This window comes from Lampetra planeri, chromosome 29 (genome assembly GCF_965212315.1).
Source record: "Lampetra planeri chromosome 29, kcLamPlan1.2.h2, whole genome shotgun sequence".
NCBI classification, from domain to species: Eukaryota; Metazoa; Chordata; class Hyperoartia; order Petromyzontiformes; family Petromyzontidae; genus Lampetra; species Lampetra planeri.
Window position 1 is genome coordinate 1,394,489 of NC_136135.1, and position 20,950 is coordinate 1,415,438.

A 20,950-nucleotide genomic window follows, 5' to 3' on the forward strand; every position below is an offset into this window, starting at 1 on the left:
GATTGTAAAGTGGCCCAGCAAAGCGAGTTGTGCGTTAAATGAAAATACTGTCCGTGACGATGACGATGATGATGATATCGATCTATCCTTGTGTGGGCTATCACGTTTTATTACAGAATGCTTTTTAATTGTAACGGGCACCCCGGACAGTCAAGTTGACTTTTGAAGAGACCAGGGTGAGTCTGATTTTCGAGGGTAACCTGGAGCTGTGGGTGCGGGGCTCTTCTTTTCAACCAGCCCGCGCATTGCCCCGTGAGATGACGGCTAATATGAGGGAAGCCCCAGCGTGCAACTGCTAAAGGCTGTAGCAGGCCGTCAACTCCACGACAACAGCAGCAGCAGACCCACTGTGGAACTCGGAATTCAGTGAGAGGCACTGAAGCCGCCCACCACCGCATGTCAACCGAAGCCATTTCCCGGCTCAACTCATCTCGACGTAGATTTGTAAGTTGCTGCTGCTGCTGCTCATCCAGCCGTAGGCAAGAGGATTAAGGTGTGGGTCACGTGGAGCAGTTGTGATTCATTCATCAGGATTGTGCCCTGTCCCTGCAAAAACATGTGGTTTGTGTTTACAAGTGTTTGCGGGATTAAGTGGCCACTCAAAAGGACCGGGTTGGTATTTTCATGAGGCTATGACGAGTGGGCTGACGAAGGGGTGAGACAGAACGCATTTAGTTTGATGCCCAGCGTGGTTTGGCTGGCATAAGGCTTCTCATCCGCGCGCACGTGAACAAGACCACGCCACTCCGATCCCTCCAACCGGCTCCACAATCCAATTCCGGACCCGTTTCAAGATGGCGCCTCACTGTCTTCAAGAGCATCCACGGGCTCTCGTCCCTGCCTACTGCTCCCTTCTCGTCTCATCCTACTTCTCGCTCCACGCTTTCCATTAAAAACAACCAAAGCGTTCTGCCAAAGCGCCAAGTCAACGTGCTTCCCATGATTTGAAGCTTTCGTGACTGCAAGGAATCATATTCTTAGGTTTTTTCGGTAAAGTCACGTAGGTAAAATATCAAAATTAATGAAAATAAAATAAAATAAAACAAAAATCACGACCTTTCGGAGGCAACACAAGTCTCCGTCATCAGGTGGAACCGTCACAGCCGAATTAGCTGCATCAAGTGCCTCCGAAACGTCGTGATTTTTGTTTTATTTTATCTTCATTAATTTTGATGTTTTACCTACGTGACTTTACCGAAAAAAACCTAAGAATATGTGCTTCCCATGGTCTGGAACTCCCTTCCAGCAGCCGCCTGGACTCTCAAGTCCAGGTGCTATCTCGGCCTTCCTCTTCTCCTCTGCCTATCACTGGAACTGAGCAGCAGCAAATTACGTGGCACCACGGTGGCTTGGAGATGTTAACTACCTCGCCTGCTATACAGGAGGTCGTGAGTTCGATCCCGAGCCTGAAGCCTGTTGTATATTTGTAGTTTGCATGTATCTCTCTCTCTCTCCCCGTGGTCGCGTAGATTTTTATCTCTCCGGTTTTCCCTACACATATAGAAACGCGCGTTTCGAGTATCTGGTGGCTATACATTCCCACGTGATAAGCGACGTCATCGTTGGACTATAATTATTTTTGATAGCCAGGTCGCTTCTGAAAAAGAACTACAAAACTCAGTGGCCCTTACCTGATAAAATAAAGTTTAGTTTCCTTTAAAGTCCAGACTCTAGACCGTCCTCTTATCCTCTGCCTATCACTGGAACTGAACTACCATCGAGCAGCTCTTGGTGAACTCTTGCAAGAATGCTGCCATAGGGGCCGACCACACCGCCTACGAAGATAGCGCCCAATTTAAATGAATACGGCACAATGAGGAGGGGCACGTGAGTGTCTGCCCCCTGGCCTGCTGTGCCCTGCTGTGCACGTGCTTGTCACTTGCCCTGCTCATTTCGCTGACTGAAACAGATATAAGATAGAGAGACGTACCGGTCACACGCGCATCCCTGCGCACAGAGAGAGAGATCGACAGCACAGCGGATAAGGTGTCGAGCGACTTTATTTGTGCATTGTACATTGGGGTGTTATCAAGTATACACAGTATACAGGCCGTGGCACTCACACACACTCACACCGCTATGCCGGTTCAAGACCTCTTTCCTCTCCACGCTCAGCCCTCTCCACCCCGCTCCATACAAACCGAACACCGCGCGTTGACTTTTTTTTGTTTGTTAATATAGTAGCTGTAAAATGAAACGAAAATCAACACAAAAACGAAGACGACCCCCCCCCCCAAAAGAAACACGTGTAGACAGTGAACAACAAAAGGCTACCAAAACTTCTGGAAGGCTCAACCACGACACGAGCACGCACAGCGATGCGGCTGGTAGCCCCTCCCCTGCATCGGGCCCCGCCCACTTTTGCACGGCCCCACCCACTCAGCCGCTAGCACTGCCAGCGGCCTCTTCCGTTACTTCCAATATTTTACTCCGCCCACTACTCAGGCACCCCACCCACCCACCCCCCTTTGCCTGTGTTATGAGTCAAGCGTGAGGAGGGCAAATCTTGAAAATCCAGAGAAGATCTCGATTTTCCCCAAAAACCCTTTTCACAAGGCCAACTTTCTTGAAACCGCCTGCACTTGTCCTGACCAATCGAGAATATTTGGCAGCCTTCCCGTGAACCCCATCCTCGCCTGCTCGGCGAGTTAACGGAACGATGTTATCATTGCGTACACACACACCCAAAAAAGAAATGTGTGTGTGTGTTGCTTGTGACGAACAAAAAGTAACCCCCCCCTCCTCCTCTCCCCATCTGAAATCGCTCTGCGTTTCCCAAATGTTTTTTTTTAAAGCCGTTAGAAAGAGAAAACAAGGAGATGAACGTCGCATCGAGCTCCGACCTTGGTCGCGGACAGAGCGTGAGCGCTCGCTCGCTTTGCGTCTCGCGGTGAAAGCGGCCGGTGTCGGTGCAGCGTGACAAGCCGGTCGCAGATCACGACGGCGACCTCGTCAGCTTACTAAGCGTATGAAAAGAGTGAGATCGATGCGCGGCGTTGCGGCGATACCGCCGAGACAAACATGTGCATAAATACAATTCGTATTCACAAGACGAAGGCTTATTATCATTATTTGTATATCCAATGCAGTCACTGTGCCAAGGGGCGCTAAGACATGTACAGTATTTACACGCGGGCTGGACCGGTGGCGTCGCCGGCGAATCATCACGACCACGACGATCACGACCAACGGACCCCATGAAACTGCTTCCAGCAGAAAACCAAAAAAAAATTATACTTTTTTTTTTATCCTCTGCAGTTTCTTTACAAAAGTTTATGTATATGTAATAATAAAAAAAATCGTTACATTATTAACACTTTGGTTTCGTAGTTGTCTCCGCTCTCTCTCTCGTGCTCCCGAAGTCTGTAACGTAAATGACAAAACAAGGCATAAAAAGATCGCAATTTTTTTTGTTCACCTGCTCTGCAACTCGAGGTATATCCAATACCAAATTGAACCCTCAGAAGTGTGCAACAAACCCCCACTGCCCCGCATGCTCCCACCGGCACGTGACGAGCGGCCAACCGAGGGTGGGCACCGCCAACGAACGGTGTCACGCGTCCGCTGGGCCGCTGGGCTCCCCCCCCACCCCTCGTCACCCGCTACTAACCTCGCATCCCCCGGTTTTTTCGACTGGCGCATCCCAGCCGAGCCGGCGTGTGCGTCCCTGATGGTGGCGAGAGAGAGAGCGAGCGAGAGAGCGAGAGAGCGAGCGAAAGAGCGAGCGAGAGAGCGAGCGAGAGAGCGAGCGAGAGAGCGAGCGAGAGAGCGAGCGAGAGAGCGAGCGAGAGAGCGAGCGAGAGAGCGAGCGAGAGAGCGAGCGAGAGAGCGAGCGAGAGAGCGAGCGAGAGAGCGAGCGAGAGAGCGAGCGAGAGAGCGAGCGAGAGAGGAGCGAGAGAGCGAGCGAGCGGGCGAATCGGCAAGCTCGGCAGCATCATCTGTAAATCGACCCAACTGCTTTCCGTTGGATTCCATGAGGCGGGGGGAGGTGGTAAAGATTGCAGATCGAACCCGAGGGGCTGTGACGAGTCCACCATGGTGGTTGCGCGTGCGCGAGATCGTCAAATCAGCACGTGCGTCCGTGGAAGAAAAAAACTTTTTGCGTTACGGATACGTTCATACGGTCAGACACGAGTGGGTTTTCGTGGATTTTAAATGGCTGTCTCACCGGCCGTATGAGTTGGCCACTGTCTGTATGTTGACCGTGTTCTGGAAGAGCTGGAGAGCCGAAACTTGCCAATTATTGTTGAGTTGGCGAGGAACGTGGGCGCAGTCACGATCGCTGCGAGTTCAATTCCCGACCAAGGCTAATATCAGTGGTGAATGACATCTTAACTGGTGCATGGGTCAACATCCCTCGACCACGCCGCACTAACCGTTGTGGTGAAGTATGCTCATTGCTGACATGGCGCGCTGAGGCCTTCATCCCTCAGCGGATTAACACATTTCTGCAAATTATTGTTTTAAATTAATATTTGAGTCGATGCTTCGAAGTAGAAAATCCAAGCAAAAGTTGTTTTTATTATTTAGTCCCACCCCGTCCCAACCCTCCCAAAGAATGACAGTCTGGAGGTTGATTGGTTTAACTCATAGGACAAGATCAGCCTAAACGTCCTGCATCTTGATCTAAGTCCCCGGCTGAGCACGAACAAAACCACAACAATCGCCGCCAGCAGTGAACGAAGGAACATTAAGTCGTGGACTGTGACGCTGAAGCTCAGAGGAAGCCAGCCACTCGCGTATTTATATCGACCACGTGAAGTCGATCAGTGCCACCTTTGGGTTTGAGCCGAGCGGAAGGAAAGTCTGGTCCGAACCCCGGGACCACGTGGCTGGAGCCGAGAAAGTCGGAGGGCAAAATCACGAGACGGAATCAAGAAATGGAGATTTTGTTGTTGTTGTTGAATCGCTGCCTCGCGATGATAACGACTACAAACAAAAATCTAACCAATTCAAACCCTCAAGATTTGCAGGTTGTAAACACAATTCGAATAGAGAAACAAAACAAAAAGGTCAAGTTTTAGCCGTTGCTATCTTGCGCTAAATTTCGTGTCTGTAAGTTGTTGTTGTTTTTCCAGAGAAAGCCTTACTCTCTCCCACTGCGACTAGCGCTCCAGATTACCTGTGCTTTGTAATCTTCAGCAATGAAACGATAACAAAATAATAAGTTAATTATAACAAAAAAAAACGTCAAAACAAACCGGACAAAACAGCTTCGTGACAACCGCCAGTTTGAAAACGTCTTACGGTGAAATAAAGTGATCGTACACGCGGTGAAAGAGACACTGCTGTCGCCGTCACGTGAAGGTCAGCACGCTGGACTTGCAATACGGAGGCAAGTCCAGGTTCGATTCCACCTCCCAGCACGGCAGGCAACGGTGCGGGTTTCCTAAACATCCCGCAGCCACAGCACCCAGAAGGGTTCATCACAGTCAGTCGATCGGCAGGTTTCGAGCGGTGCGATCGCCTTCGCTCGACCGCCTCGATGTGAAATGGCATCGAGGTGGCCGAACCGGATGTTTGCGTCAGGAGTCGCCGATTGCGTCGCCGTGACGACGCCTCCTTCGTATTCGTGAATTGGCGCGTTGAGCCGTCGCACATCGAGTCGTGTTCTGCTCCACGGCTCTGTTCTGGGTGGTGGCCACAGTGTCCGCACACTGCCGGAGAGTTTTACATTTTCCATTTGTGCATCATCATCATCATCAAGTATCTGTATTTGTTGCCGTGGTTTGTGCGAAATGCGGTGCAAGTGTTGTTGGCCCGTGAGCGGTGTAGTCAAATGTGGGGTGCTCCCACCTCTTCCAAGACGTCTGGCCAGTATGGAAGAGTAGGCCAAGATAATCCCTAGAGGGGCCCTCTAAGAGCTCATTCTAGCAGGGGCCCATCCTTCCGCCTGCAGCAGCGTGAGCTAGACATTGCAGAGCCGCACCTCCACGTTTTATGCTGGGAAAGTCGTCCTGGCAGCCTCAGTGTCCACGCCTCTTCGTGTGCGTTGGTGAACAGTCAGCTGAAGAGTTCCCCCCTCTTTTCTGTAGTGTTTTTTTCTGACAAAGTGTCCGAAAGTTCCACTCAGATGCATTTTTGTTTTCATTGTTCCATCAGCGAGGACAGTCAAGAGATTATTGCGCCACCTTTCAACGCGCCAAGGATGTCAGAGCGGCGTTGTCGAGGCGAGCGTGGCCTCCGAATGCCGTCACCTCCGCGACGACGAGCGACGTTCACTGAGGCGATGACAGCGGCGCTCGTGACGATTCATCCGCAGCGGATGATCGCCGCAGCGGTGCGCATGTCACCGTCGCGCGGCAACCGTCCGCGCACGCTGCTCGCGCCCCGTCAGCAACTTCCCCTACGATCGCTCGGGGGGCGTTTTCCTCCGACGTTTTCTTCGCGTCCTCTCCTGGAAACTCCACATCGCCCCCACCGCCGGCGCTCCGGTCGGCTCGCTCTCCGCCCCGCGTATCCCGCCAGCGGCCGCCATCAGCACGCGCGCGCGACGCAGATGTCGAGCTCCTGTGGCTTGCCGGCGCGGTCGCAGCGCTCGCGCGGCATCAGCACGTTGGGCGCCACGCCGGCGCCGCGAGCCTCGCACCGCAGCGAGCGCCGCCGGAACCCGCGCCCGCACGTCTTGGAGCAGGGCGACCAGCCGCCGGCGTGCCACGCGGGGCAGCTCGTCTCCCCGCACGCCCGCGTCGCCTCGGGCCTCGCGCCGGCGCAGGCGCCCGTTGGGCGCGGGCAGCGCACGTGCCGGCGCTGCGAGCCGCCGCCGCCGCACGTGCGGGAGCAGGCGCCCCACTCGCCCGTGGCCCACGTCGCGCCGACGCCGCCGGCCTTTCGCTTGGACGGGACGGCCGCTCCTCCCGCTCCGCTCCTGGCGCCGTCGTCCCGCTTGCTCTTGGCCAGCTCCTCCTCCTGCTCCCGCTTCCTCTCCTCCTTCTCCCTCTTGCCCTCGTCCGCCACGGAGTCGCCGCCCTCGCCGCCCGCGTCCCCCAGCAGCGCGTTGGAGCGCGCGACGGCGGAGGCGGCGGCGGAGCCGCGCGGGACGTGGAAGGAGTAGCGCACCCTGGGCGGCGTCATGCGGCCCACGGCCAGCACCTCCACCACCAGCGGCTCGGTGAGCGCGCCCGGCGCGTGCAGCCGCTCCGACGCCGTGGCCGTGCCGCTGTAGCTGAGCACGCTGCCGGTGCCCGCCGTCGTCCCCGCGGGGCCCCCGTGCCCGCCACCGGGGCCCAGCGCCACCTCGCGCTCCGACGTCGAGATGACGTAGTGGCCGTTGAGGAGGTAGCGCCCGTCGCGGCCCGAGCGCACTGCGAGGTAGTTGTCGTCGTTCTTGAGGCTTTGGTAGCCGCGCTGGCGCACGTCCAGGTTGGTGGCGCCCGCCGGTACCGCCACCACGTAGTTGTAGCCGTACCTGCGGTGGCAAGGCAGTGGCAGGGTGAGACGCGCGCGGTGCGTGCCGGGCGTGGGCCCTGGCGCGTGGCACGCCATGGCTGCTCCTCCGGTGTGGGGCAATGATGGACTGTGAGGAGCCGATCGTCTGGACATTTGTGACAAAGAGCTTCACAGCTCATCGGATTCCTCAGCTATAGATAAATAATATCATTCTGCCAGAGTAAGATATTGTAGGCCCCATGGGCTACAGGTACTGTGAGGCCCCCAGTAATATTTTCCAAAGGAAAAAAAGTTAAATAACAAAAAATAATGTCTTTTTACAAGGCTAACAACAAATCAAATTCAGCATTCACAACTCAAATAACTTTTCACTTAATCTCTGGAGGCCCTTCAGCTGACGGAGGCCCCTGGGATGCAGCCCCTAAAGCCCCGTGCCTTGATCCAGCCCTGGATTCTGATCTCAGCCCCGGGTCTTCGCGTCTCACGGGAGAAGCGTGCGTGCGAGTTCATTGACGACTGGATTGTGAAGCCAGCACACTTAGATGATGGTGATGATGAAGATGCTGCCACAGGCCCCGATACAGAAGCTGACGCTGGTGATGCTACTTCTGACGATGAACATCATGAGAAAAGTCCTGCTACTAATGCGGCTAATATCGCTGCCGTCAATAATTTTGGCCGATGCTGCTGCCAATCACGCCACTGGTAATGATGCTGCTGCCACTGCTAGTGCTGCTGACGATGACACTGATGATGATGCTGCTGCTGCTGATGATGATGACGACACTGCGACGATGATGCTGCTGCCACTGCTAGTGCTGCTGACGATGACACTGATGATGATGCTGCTGATGATGATGATGACGACACTGCGACGACGATGATGATGATGCCGTCTCTGCCGCCGTGGCAACCGTCACTCACTGCGCCTTGGTGAAGGTGCCGGAGACCCTGCGGCAGGTCGAGGCGTCCCCGCCGCACACTCCGCACACGTCGAGGCGAGCGCGCGAGCCCAGCCGCCCGTCACAGCCGGCGCGCACGCAGCGGCCCTGCACGCAGACGTCCGACGTGTCGGGGCCGCACCTCGTGCCGTCCACCACCTGCGTGACGGGCGGGACGTCGCGCGCGTGACAGGTAACGGTGAGACGGGACGAAGACCAAGACCCCCACACCCCCACACCCCCCGTCACGTGTCACCTACTCGAGTCTACCGGTGAGCCAGGAAATATTTCCACAACCCGGCACACCACGTCCAGTAGAGTTCTCGTTGCGGGTTGTGGCTACAGTGGTGACATGTCAACGACATCGCCTGGTATACAGGAGGTCGTGGGTCCGATCCCGACCTTGGCGCCTGTAAATTCGGAGTTTGTATGTTCTCTCTCAACCTGCGGTCGCGTGGATTTTTCTCTGGGCCCCACGGGTTTTCCCTACACACTTAGAATCGACATCACACCGTCAGACTATTTGGCTGCTATAAATTTCCACGTGATGACGACCATGATAGGCCACTTCTTTGCGCTATCGTTTGCCGATGGCCGGGTCGCTTCTGCAAACGAGGTGCATAGCAGCTCAGTGGAGTTCACACGTGGTAAAATAAAAATCAAAGCTTTATTTTCTTTGGGTCTTCGGTAACGTTACGTAGATATGTTCAGAATAATCAAATAAACAAAAACTACGACGTTTCGATCGCAACACAAGCGGTTTTATTATTCTGAACCTATATACTTGACTTTACCAAAAGACCCAAAGAATATGAATCCCTACAGTCACGAAAGCTTGAAGTCAAGAATCAAGGCTTTATTTGTTTCACGATGATGATGATGATTCCGACACTGCTCATCATCACTTGGCGGCTGGCCTCCCCCACCGCCCTCGCCCCTCCGCACCCCTCGCCCCTCCCACCCCGCGCGCTCACCTTGGGTGCCAGCACGAAGTAGTAGCCGGTGCCGTTGGCGCGGCACACCAGCTTGCAGCGGTCCTTGGCGCTGATCCCCGAGTACTTGGGCAGCCAGCGCACGCCGGGGCTCAGGCCGTTGGAGTGGACGCGCTGCCCGTCGAACGTGGCGCACTGCTCCTCGCGGAAGCTCTTCGTGTCTGCCGACACGGGGGGAGGTGGTGGCGAGATGTTAACGACCTCGCCTGGTGCGCAGGAGGTCGTGGGTTTTGGTCCTGACCCTGACGCCTCGTGGTCGCGTGGATTTTTCTCCGGGCCCTCCGGTTTTTCCCTCTACTATTTAGAAACGTGCGTTTGAGAGTATTTTGGCTGCTTTAAATGTCCGCACGATAAGGCCACTTCGTTGAGCAATCGTTTGTGGCCAGGGCGCTTCTGAAAAAGAGCCGTATATAGCTAAGTGGGCCTTACCGGGTAAAATAAAAGAAACATATTTTAAAAAATAGGTGATGGTGGAAGGAGATGGGGGGGAGGTGGTGGTTGAGTGTGGGTGAGTGTGGCTGAGTGGGGGTGAGTGTGGGTGAGTGGGGGTGAGTGTGGGTGAGTGGTGGTTGAGTGTGGGTGAATGTGGGTGAGTGGTGATTGAGTGTGGGTGAGTGTACCTGAGTGTGGGTGAGTGTGGGTGAGTGTGTGGCTGAGTGAGGGTGAGTGTGGGTGAGTGTGGGCGAGTGTTGGTGAGTGTGGGTGAGTGGCGGTTGAGTGTGGCTGAGTGTACCTGAGCGTGGCTGAGTGTGGCTGAGCGTGGGTGAGCGTGGCTGAGCGTGGCTGATTGCGTGTGGGTGAGCAGCGCGTACCGGGCCCGCTGGGGCACAGCGCGAGGCCGCACGAGCGGTACTTGACACGTGGGCCCGTGCAGTAGGCGCCCGCGTGTGCCGGGCTCGGGGAGTCGCACTCGCGCCGGGCTAGGTGCACGCCGCCGCCGCAAGTGCGCGAGCACTCTCCGTACGGAGCCCAGCGACCCCAGCTCCCGTCCACGGGCGCCTTGGGGTCAGGGGGGTGGAGGGGGGGCGGAGGGAGGGTTCAGGTTAGGATATAGCGTTTTATAATAACCCTGATGAATGATAATGCCACTAATGATGACAATTATGACAACAATGATGCTTCTGATGACATTGATAGTGACGATTATGATAACAATGCTGACAACAATGATAACGATGGCGATTATGATGCTGCTAATGATGACAATGATGAAAACACTCACCATGATGATGATGCTGATATCATAACAATGACAGCAAGCGATCAAACACTTTAATAATTACTGTTACGATTATGTCTCCAGGAAAACCACAATGACGCTTTTCTCGTGGGAGTTGCACATTTTAAGATGCTGTCAGCCAATTAAGGAGCGTTCACGGACGTGGGAGGAAACCGGAGAGCCTGGAGAAGACCCACACGCTCACGCGAGGGGGGCAACGCTCGATCCCCGCACAGACAGAACGGATGGAGATTAGTCCACACTTTCTCTGTGCCGCGTGGATCCTGGCGCGCCAAAACCAAAGTCGAAATTCACGCTCGAATCCATGCTCCTCAGTCTAGCCCAAAACCCAAACCCCAACCCAGTTTGTGGACTCGAACATTGGGTTCGAGCACGGCTTTTCGGCGTTGCATTTCTTTGTGACGGGTACAACGACTCGCATGGGGCGGATCAGGCGATCGCCGCTTTCCTTTCCTTCTTCATTTCCCGCCACCGTGTGCCCGTCGGCTCGATTCGCCGCGCACGTTCGCAAGGGCGCGTGCAACCAGCCCGCGGCAATAACATAAATTCTAACAAAAACGTGTCTCATTCGAGCGCGCTCACCTTGCCACGCTTGCCCTCGCCCTTCTCGGTGCACTGGCCCCGCATGCACCAGCGGCCCGAGGCGCAGGCCGTGCCGTCGGCCCAGGGGAAGTGGCGCGTCTGGCACACGAGCTGTCCCGACACGCGGCCCGTGCACCACAGCTTGGCGCACGCCTCCGCGTATGGGCAGAGGCGCGAGCCGCGCCCGAACGCCAGCTCACACTGGCGCTCCGCCGGGTAGGAGACGCCGGGGAGCTCGCCCGGAGGGGTCAGCGCGTTCGTCGGCTCGTCCAGGAGGCAGTCGCCTGTACGGGGGGGGGGAGTGTGGAGGGGAGAGCGAGGGGATGAGCGCTGGGGGAGGGGGATCTACGCGCGTGTTTGTGCGCGTGCTTGCGTCAGTGGTAACGAGGGGAGCGGTGGTGTAGCGGTTAGCGCCGCTGCGCTACGAAAACCTGGTGGCCCGAGTTCGATTTCCACTCAAGGCCAACACCGGTGAGGATTATCTAAACCGGTCTTGGGCCTCACCTAGGTAAACTTAGCCTCAAATGAGTACCTCGTACCGTGTGTAAACATCGCCACTGGGGAGACAAAGGTGGTCGTGCATGGTGCTGGCCACCCACCCACCCTCGTGTGCCGTAGCAGCCTTCATAGGTGCTCGTGAACAGCACTTGCCCCAACAGTCTGTTAATGGCTTCATGGGGGATGTTTGTATTTATGTGTGAGCCAGAGACTGCGATGTGCATGCTCAGGAATCACGCATGCATTGCATCACCGAGCACATCAGCATCATCACCACCACAACCCATACCATCATCAGCATCATCACCACCAACCATACCATCATCAGCATCATCACCACCACTCATATCATCATCAGCATCATCACCACCACTCATATCATCATCAGCATCATCACCACCACCACCACAAATATGATCATCAGCCATCCTCACAGCATCATCAACAAGCGTTCTTATTTCCGGAACTTTGTTTCCATCGGACTCCACTCCTTCCGAACCCCTTTCACCGAACTGATCCAAGTGGCATAGGCAGGTGGATCAACTCGGGGGCAACTGAAAGTATTTCAGCACCGTCATCATGAATGCTCGGTGGGGGGGGGGGCACAAAGAGACACGGTCACAGAGCTTGAACTCAGATTCCCCGGGCGTTCTGGCTTAGAGCTGTGGCCCCGCTTAGAAAGACCTCAACCCCCGAAGGCTTTGAAGCCAGTGGGATGTCAGCAGTTCTGGCTCGGTGACTTTGACGTGGCCATTCATTACGAGCTGTCTGAAAAACCAAACACAAAAAAAGGCACACCCTACCCTCGGCGTTGAACCCAGGTTCTCAGCTGAGCTGGCTCAGCACTTCTAGAACAATGGGAAGCTTTGAGCCACAGGAGCCATCCGGCCGCGCCATCACGCCGCGTTTTAAATTAAACGTAAGAGCAGTAAAACTGTCCATTTGCCGTAAATTTTAACAGTGGGTGGCTGGGATGTCGCCAGGGGAGACTGTGACGGGCCTGCTTGGCCAGGTGAGAGAGAGAGAGCGTTGTGCCAGACATCGCAATGTCCTTCCCTTCACGCTAAGCCCTCAGTCGTTGTGGGCAATCGCTCCATGAGGCAAGGGAGGGCAGTGAATCTATAAGGTGTCTAAGTGAGGCTATGGCTGTCTGTGCCTGGCTAGTAGTCTCTGCGTGTCTGTCGGTCTCTGTAGGGAGGATAGTATTCTCTGTTTGTCTGTGGATCTCTGTGCGAGGCTTGGAGTCTCTGCGTGTCTGTGGGTCTCTGTCCGAGTTTAGGGGTCTCTGTGTGAGCCAGTTTCCCCTTTCCCTGTATCTCACCGTATCTACGGTGTCTCCTCTGTCTCTTTGGCAATCCCCATATCTCCCCGTATCTTCCCATATCTCTCCAGTATCCCCCGTATCTCACCTAAAGTCTCCCCCGCACCTCCTCACTATTTACCCGCATCTCTCGGGCGTCTCCCCTAATCTAGGGCACCACGGTGGCTATGATATGTTAACTACCTCGCCTGGTATACGGGAGGTCATGGGTTCGATCCCAACCCTGACGCCTGCTGCTGTATATGTTGAGTTTTCGTTGTCTCTCTCCCCGTGGTCGTGTGGATTCTTCTCTGGGTCCTCCGTTGTTTGCCTTCACATTTAGAATCAACGTCACGCGTTTGGAGCGTTTGGCTGCGACAAACGTCCACGTGACCGTCATTTGGCCAGGTCGCTTGTGAACAAAAAATACATATCGCTCAGCGGGCCTTACCTGCTCAAATAAAATAAAAATTGTTCACTTTTAATTCGGTTTCATCTCCCCTTATCTCCCCCCCTCCCTACCGCCCCCACCGCCCCCACCATATCACTCGCCGTGCTTGTTGTCGAGGAAGTCGGTGATGATGGCTGCGCTGCAGGCCGACCAGGGCTGCGCGCGGTCCACGTGCGTGATGGTGGGCGACATCATGTGGTGCTCGCCCTGCTTGCCGGCCACGCGCTCGCACGCCTTCACGTTGTCGTGCGGCATGTTGAACACGTGCCCTGCCGGGGGGAGACCGTCACGCACGCGGTCGTCATCGTCACGCCCCTCAACGTCACACATCAACGTCATCAGTGTCTTCATCATCATCATCGACTTCATCATCATCATTGTCGTCGTCGTCATCGTCGTCGTCACCGTCACGCCCCTCATTGTCACGCACGCACGTAATCAGTGTCGTCATCATCATCGTCGACATCATCATCATTATCGTCGTCGTCATTGTCAGTATTGGCATCACCAATGTAATCAGTGTCGTCATCATCATCATCATAACAACAGCAAGTTATCGCATTGTCCGAACCTGTCCAGTGTCTGAACCTGTCCTGCGGCCTCCTCAATGTTGACTGAGGCTTCAATAAGTGCTTGGTGCAGTGTGTGATGAGACATGGGTGGGTGTGGTGATAGCCACGCGGCAAGCTTTTGTGTCATATCCGACTTAATAGGTGCTCACAAACAGCACGCTTGAGTGTTTGACACCAGATTTTCAATGTCACTCGGCTTCCCAGCGTTACTTTACCAGAATTCAGTATCGTCTCATCAGCGGCTCTCGTCAAAGTAAAACAGCATTTTGTTTAACCTTTTGTTCCCCGAATTTCAACCTGATTGTGCTATCAGCGTCACGCACGAGACGAAGAATCCAATCTTGCAGAGCGGTTGGGACCCTTCCTGTTCGAGCACAGCCCGCTGAAGTGGATATGACGGAGCTACATTTGAGCCCAAGTGACGTAAGGCTCACACAATTGGGAGCATCGCCCCCCCCCGAACCCGCTCTGCCACCACGAGTAATGTTCGTGGCATGACGAACCACCAATATCCGTTGACAAATTTCATGTTGCCAAAGCTGCTGCATGATAATTATATTGTTCTCGATCGTCATAATGACAGCAATGATGATGATGGTGATGACGACGACAGTTCGTGATGACATCACAATGATGGCATCATCGTCATCTTTACAAAAAAAACACGAGGACGACAACGACGACAATGATGATGATCCACCGATCAGCAGCGTGGTGCGTGCCCTCTGCCTCCTCTTCCCCCACACTTCCTCCTCCTCACCGAGCTCGTGGGCCGTGGTGAAGGCTGACGGGAGGCCATCGTCCTCGATGACGGAGCAGCTCCGCTTGGGGTCGCACATGGTGCCGACGTCGGCCATGCCCAGGGTGTCGCACGTCTGCGCGCCGCAGATGTCCTGCCGGGAGAGGAGGCGTCACAATCTGGAGCAGTCCCATGAGCTGTGAAGCGGTTTTTTGCCACACGTGTCCAGCGATAGATAACAAATCAGGCCGGAAGCGCTTGCATCGGCGTCGCCGAGAGCCTGGGTTGGAATCCAGGTTCCAGTCGCTTTTGGGTTCAGTTGCGCGGTCGCGCTAACTGCTTCGTGTTGGATGTCTAAAGTTTATTTCCGCACGCTGGGAGCTTCTTTAAGTCAAGGCGGCGTGTTTCATCGCAAGACCCACCGCTATACTCGGCTATAGGCTTGGCTGGGTAAATGGATCATCGCTGACAATTTTGTAACACGAGATTTGACTGATGGACGCAACCGTAGCATATTTAAGCAGTTTCCAACATCCTAACGCGTTATGGTCCAACGGCTCATTCATTGGCTATTGCATACCAGTGTTATCCAGCTGCATTTGTTTAAGCCGGCAAAACGCTGCGGACTGGCTTTCAACTATCTGAGTTTCATCAGCCAATTGCCTGACAGCCTGCGAGGGTCGCCGTAGCGAGGCGTACGTAGTTTATTAGCCGACTGCAATGCGTCACCATCACTCCAAATCCGCAGCTGTGGTCAGACGACGCTTGGCCAGTCAGCAAATGGGAAGACGGCCGCTTCAAGCCCCGATCAGCGATGCCACAGAGGCAAGATTCGTCTTTCTCTCTCTCTCTCGCTGGTAAAGATGAAGAGCGAGGAGGAGGGAGGAGAGGATGAGAAGCGGAGAAGGGTTCGGAGGAGAGAGAGAGTGAGGCGGGAGAAAGGGAGTTGCCAATATTGTTTCTTTAGAAGCGGTTTTACATCTCATACCGGGCATGCTTGGCCGTCTGAAGTGTTCGTTTATGGGAATAATTATCGTGGAATAACTGTTCACAGTTGGCAGTCCACTGCTGGAGGAAGGCCTCCCCATGCCCCGCTAGTCGTGGGAGTCGTTTGACCATACTTCACCCCGTTGCTTCGTGCGGGTTGGTGCAGGGTGGAGGACTCAAACCGGCTGAGCCGTGGTCTGTAATCGGATATCAGGGCAGCTGGTTCATAGCTCAAGGTTCATAGCAAACCACGGTGCCACCACTCCTCCAGATAATAAGAATTCCCTTTAATTACCCAGGAAAGATGTCCCGAGTCTCAGGGCTCCTTTTGAAGAGGGTCCCGCTACATCGAGATGTTCGGCCAATGTCATTCATAACTCAGTTTAGCGCGCAATCGTCTTTCGCGAACAATATTATCCATAACACAGGTTTTTTTTGGGGGGGGTTAGATCGCGTAAATACAAATGTGTCGCTAGACTCGTCACCACCCGACACAGCCAACGGGTAAGGCTGGCAAGGCCTGTCACGCAAACAGAGCGTGCCAACTCGTCACTAGTGCTGGCGACACGTGCGCTGTACTCGGAGCGAGTTGGCACGTTCTGTTTGCGTGACAAGACTCACGAGTTGGCTGTGTCGGGTGGTGGCGGGTTTAACGACACATTCATATTTACGCGATCTGACCCAAAAAAAACTCTCTTGCGACCATTAACAATTTGATTGCGACTCCACGTGGGGACGATTTCAGAGCACCCGGAAACAACAAGACAAAGCACCGCATCGAGGTACCACGCCGACCCACCCGGCGATAGTGGTCACCCATCCAAAGCACTAACCAGGCTCAACGCCTGCTTAGCCTCTGAGATTTGACGAGAACCGGCACCTTGATTTGGGACAGGGCTAAAATGCTGTGTGTGTGTGTGTGAATCGTGCTACCCGGGTTCGATTCCCGCTCACAGCCGACACGAGTCACGATTATATGAACCTGTCCTGGGCCTCCCCTAGGTCCACTCAGCCTCAAATGAGTACCTGGTGCTATGTGTAAACATCGCCACTGGGGAGACAAAGGCGGCCGAGCGTGGTGTTGGCCACCCACCCCATCGTGTGCCATGCCGGCCTTCGCAGGTGCTCACTAACAGCACTTGCCCCTACATTCTGTTAAGGCTACACGGCGGATCTTTGTCTTTGTTGCAATATCAGGGGTTGAGGCGTCCAAAGTCTGAAGGACGGACTCTCAGCCTTCGCGAAGTTCGCGTGTCCCAGAGTCGCAGGTCGGTCCTGGGATTGATGGCGGGTTGTCATCGAGAATCCCATCATTTCAGTTCATGGCGGAGATTTTGAGAAAAAAAAAAACATACTGCAATATACAGAACAAGCAAATGCCCGTTCTGTGTCTCCGTGTATCAGTCATCGGCCTGTTGGCTTTCCAGACCAATATCATCCAGCAGCTAATTTAACGAAGCGAACCTCTGGACCGGTTCAGTCCTTGAGGGTCTCATCAGCAGAGCGATGCTTGTCAAAGTCAACGCAGCTGACTTTGCCAGACGTGCTCTTGGCAAGCGCTCTCCATCGAAACCCACAGTGCTCCGATTCAACGCGAAGGGCAAATATGCCGAGCGCGTCAGCGGCACGCGCCTGTGAATCCAGCGCCTGAGGAACGGGTTGGTGGGCCGCGCAGAGATGGGAGTGACGCGGTGTGAGAGCCCCAAGACATTACAGGACGGCAAGCGGGTTTAGGATCCTGTCAAAAAAGCGAGTCTTGATTAATGATGATTAATGAAATAATGATAACCGCAACTGAGGGGCGGAGCGGTGGCGCAGTGATCACCGCAATAGAAAGAGCCGTGGCCAGTTTCCTGCAGAGAGGGCATCTGACCTCTCCCGCGCCTGGCTATACGTCTAGGAAGAGGTGGCAGTGCCCACACTTGACCCCACCACGAGCAACCTGCCGATGGACTAACTGTGGCGGGACACGTTTATACTGCTGCCTGGACACACACGGTGGAGAAGGGGGGGGTGGAATTTAATAATAATAATAAACGTGCCCATTGTTAACCTGCCGCGCTGGAGGTAGATTTGCCCGCTAGTGCAGCTCACCAGCACGACAAGACTAAGACTCCCCACGTAGACTGAACAGACTGTTGAGACAAGTGCTGTTAGCGAGCACCTATGAAGGCCGGCACGGCACACGAGAAGGTGGGTAGCCAGCACCACGCCCGGTCGTCTTTGTCTCCCCAGTGGTGATGCTAACCAGTACTGGCACTGCAGCGCGCCCTGAGTGAATAATATAAATGTTATGATTTACAGAAGCGGTGGTGCAGCAGTTAGCACACTGCGTAATTAACCCGGATATTTCAAGTTCGATTCGCAGTTTCGATCTCCGGGCGCGACAGCTGAAGCAATGGGCACTTCATTAAACCACCAGCACACCAGCACACCCCACCACCCACACGTCCCTCGACTGCTGCACAACCAACAGCATCGGAGCGAGGCGCTATCCAGACCTTCCGCATCTTCTTCCGAGTCGAAGCCGACCTTGAACAGCAGTGGCGTGAGCAACACATTGCAGGGATGGCGCCTCGACTTTGTGTGGTGGGGAGCGGGAGGGTTGGCAGGGCAGTCAGTGGGGGGGGGGGGTCAGCGAGGGGGGGGTGGTACCTGTTTGGTGAAGAGGATAGCCGTGTCGTAGTACTCTGGATGCTTGTCGCTGCCCTTGTTGAATTTCTTTTGCCAGGCGCAGAAGTTTCTGAGCGTGAGCGCCGCGTGGCTCGAGATCTTGGGGCCCTTCTCCTCGTTGCTGATGACGAGCAGCTTCACCACCACCAGGTGCACGGCGTTGCGGATGCTCGGGTGCCTGTAAAGTCTCGCCGCGATGGCCATGAGCGTGAGCAGGTAGTGCTTGAGGTCCGCGCCGTGGTACGAGGCCATCGCCTCGTCGGCCACCACCAGCGTCTCCACGTAGCGCGGCAGAGACACGAAGCGCTTGGAGCGCGCCGCGGTCCAAGGGTTCCTGAAGACGCCACCATCTCCTCCTCCTCCTGCTGCCGCTCCCGTTGCCTCGTTGCCCGAGCGACCGAGGCGCTCCAGGAATTCGCGCGAGGGGCCGACGAACGCGGTGCTGTTGACGCCACATCGTTGCACGTCGTCGCCGTCGTCCTCGCCGTCGCTATCGGCGAACATCTGCGAGACTCCTCTGCGCGTGATGACGTGTCGACGTCGCGCCGAGTCAGCGCTCGAAGAGTTCAACCCACCAAGTCTTCCATCGTCGTCGTCGCCGTCACCAGCGCCAGCAGTAGCAGCAGCAGCACCCCGACTCTCCTCCTCCTCCCCCGGTGTCTCGGGCCGGATGAAATACTGGTGCCGCCCGTGACGGAACGCGCCGCGCAGTCCCCCGCACGCGCTGAGCGCCACCGTCGCGCTCGCGTCTCCGTTGACGCGGCCCGCGAAGAAGCAGTGGCTCAGGTTCGCCCCCGACTCCCGCACGGCGCGCGCGAGCTCGTCCGCCCCGCCGCCGCCGCCTCGCTGGGGCGCGCCCACGTGCGCCACGGTGAATGCGGGCGAGATGAAGCTGTGGTCGCGCACCATGTCCAGGCGGAAACTTTGGCCGAAAGCGCGCAGCGCGTAAGAGGCCGACTCCGACATTGGAACGCCGCCACCACCATCGTCGTTGTTGTTGTTGCTGTAGTCTCCTTCTCGCGTTGTTGTTGTAATTGTTGTTGTAGGAAAGGGTCCCTGGTGGCCATCGACGCGGACGGGCACCGTCACGTCGCGCTCCGTGCGCGACTTGGCCGCGCCGGCGGGAGCGGCGCAGGACGCGAACCAGAGGAGGATCGATGGCATCATCATCAGCAGCAGCAGCAGCATCGCTCGTGCCGTGCGAGGGCGCGCACGGGGCTCTAACGCGCGGACTCCGCGGTGCAAGCGGAGGAGGAGGTGGGGCAAGTTGGCTGACTGGTGCTGCAACTAAACCCGCTACAGCTGCTTGCTTACAGCTGCTGCTGCTACAGCTGCTGCCGCTACAGCTACTTGCTTACAGCTTGCTTCCGCTACAGCTGCTTGCTTACAGCTGCTGCTGCTACAGCTGCTGCCGCTACAGCTACTTGCTTACAGCTTGCTTCCGCTACAGCTACTTGCTTACAGCTGCTGCTGCTACAGCTGCTGCCGCTACAGCTGTTGCCGCTACAGCTGCTGCTGACTCAGCTGCTGCTCACGCTGGCTCCGCCGCGCGCTGCTGTTGTGCGACCCGCGCCTCGCCATTGCTGTACAATGCCGCTGCTGAAAGCTGCTGCTGATGATGAAGAAGATAGTGCCGCTTGCTGCTGCTGATAATGATGATGATGGTGGTGCTCCTGATGCTAGAGATGATTGCTATTGCGCCGCTACTGCGGCTGCAGATTCTGATGCTGCTGCTGCTTCTGCAGATGATGATGCTGACGTTGGTAAGGCGACTGATAGTGCTGTTGCTACAGAAAGTGTTACCCCTGCTGCGGCTGCTGCTGCTGCTGCTGCTGCACACAACTTACATTCAAGCTGATTATGATGCTACTGCTGCTGCTGGTAATGTTCAACCTGCACCTGCATCCTATGCTGCTGATAATAATAATACTACATCCACAAAAACAAGTATACAGAACTCCACAGATGACAACGCCGCTCACGCTAACCGTTCAATCTGCACCGCTGCCTTCTACCACCGCAGCACTTCTGACGACGATGCTCGCACAATAGCCACACACACATATATACGGTGCATACATACGTGCATGCATTCAAATAGATAACGCTACCGGCTGATGCTTTGCTTTGCCGATGAAATGCGAGCAGAGCTGTTTAATCGACAACCGTCACTGCCGCTGCTGCCGCTGCTGCTGCTACAGCCGTCGTTGCTGCTTGCGCCTGCCGCTGCCGGCAGGGTCGTAGCAGGCTGCACGACTCCGTGAGTTTGCTCCGAAGCAGGCTCTCTCATTCATTTGTCCACTCACTCGACTCGGCTCGCTCGCCGCTTGCTGACAGCGAGGCCGCTCTTATACCGGCGGGGCGACGCGACGCACGTGCGCCCGCGCTGCTCCGACCCTCTCGTCCACCCAATCGCGCCTCGTTCGCACTTAAAGGCGCACCGGACGCCTCGCGCTGCAAGGAGCCGCCTCTTAAAGGGACACCGTCCCTCAGACTCCCCCCCCCCTTCCTCCTCGACTTACCCCCACCACCCTAACCACACCGCCCCGTTGGATGTTATAGCTGGGAGTGGGGGAGGAGGAGGGG

General features: G+C 55.6%; 1 protein-coding gene across 1 annotated transcript; it reads right to left on the reverse strand.

The window, feature by feature from the left end:
• Positions 1–1,982: 1,982 nt before the first annotated feature.
• LOC144728548 (A disintegrin and metalloproteinase with thrombospondin motifs 15-like) lies at positions 1,983–20,818 on the reverse strand. The gene is made up of 8 exons (XM_078608054.1): positions 18,347–20,818; positions 14,726–14,858; positions 13,495–13,662; positions 11,145–11,428; positions 10,135–10,321; positions 9,305–9,483; positions 8,314–8,489; positions 1,983–7,408 (listed from the first exon to the last, which is right to left on the reverse strand). Exons 1-8 carry the CDS (start codon positions 19,550–19,552, stop codon positions 6,478–6,480), a joined length of 3,264 nt encoding a protein of 1,087 aa, XP_078464180.1. The 5' UTR covers positions 19,553–20,818; the 3' UTR covers positions 1,983–6,477.
• Positions 20,819–20,950: the final 132 nt, after the last annotated feature.

Coding starts and splice junctions, on each gene's coding strand:
- LOC144728548 (XM_078608054.1), bottom strand. CDS start 19,552: ATGCTGCTGCTGCTGCTGATGATGATGCCATCGATCCTCCTCTGGTTC. Junction 14,859..18,346: donor CTATCCTCTTCACCAAACAG/GTACCACCCCCC, acceptor CTCTCCCGGCAG/GACATCTGCGGCGCGCAGAC. Junction 9,484..10,134: donor GCTGTGCCCCAGCGGGCCCG/GTACGCGCTGCT, acceptor CCGTGTCGGCAG/ACACGAAGAGCTTCCGCGAG.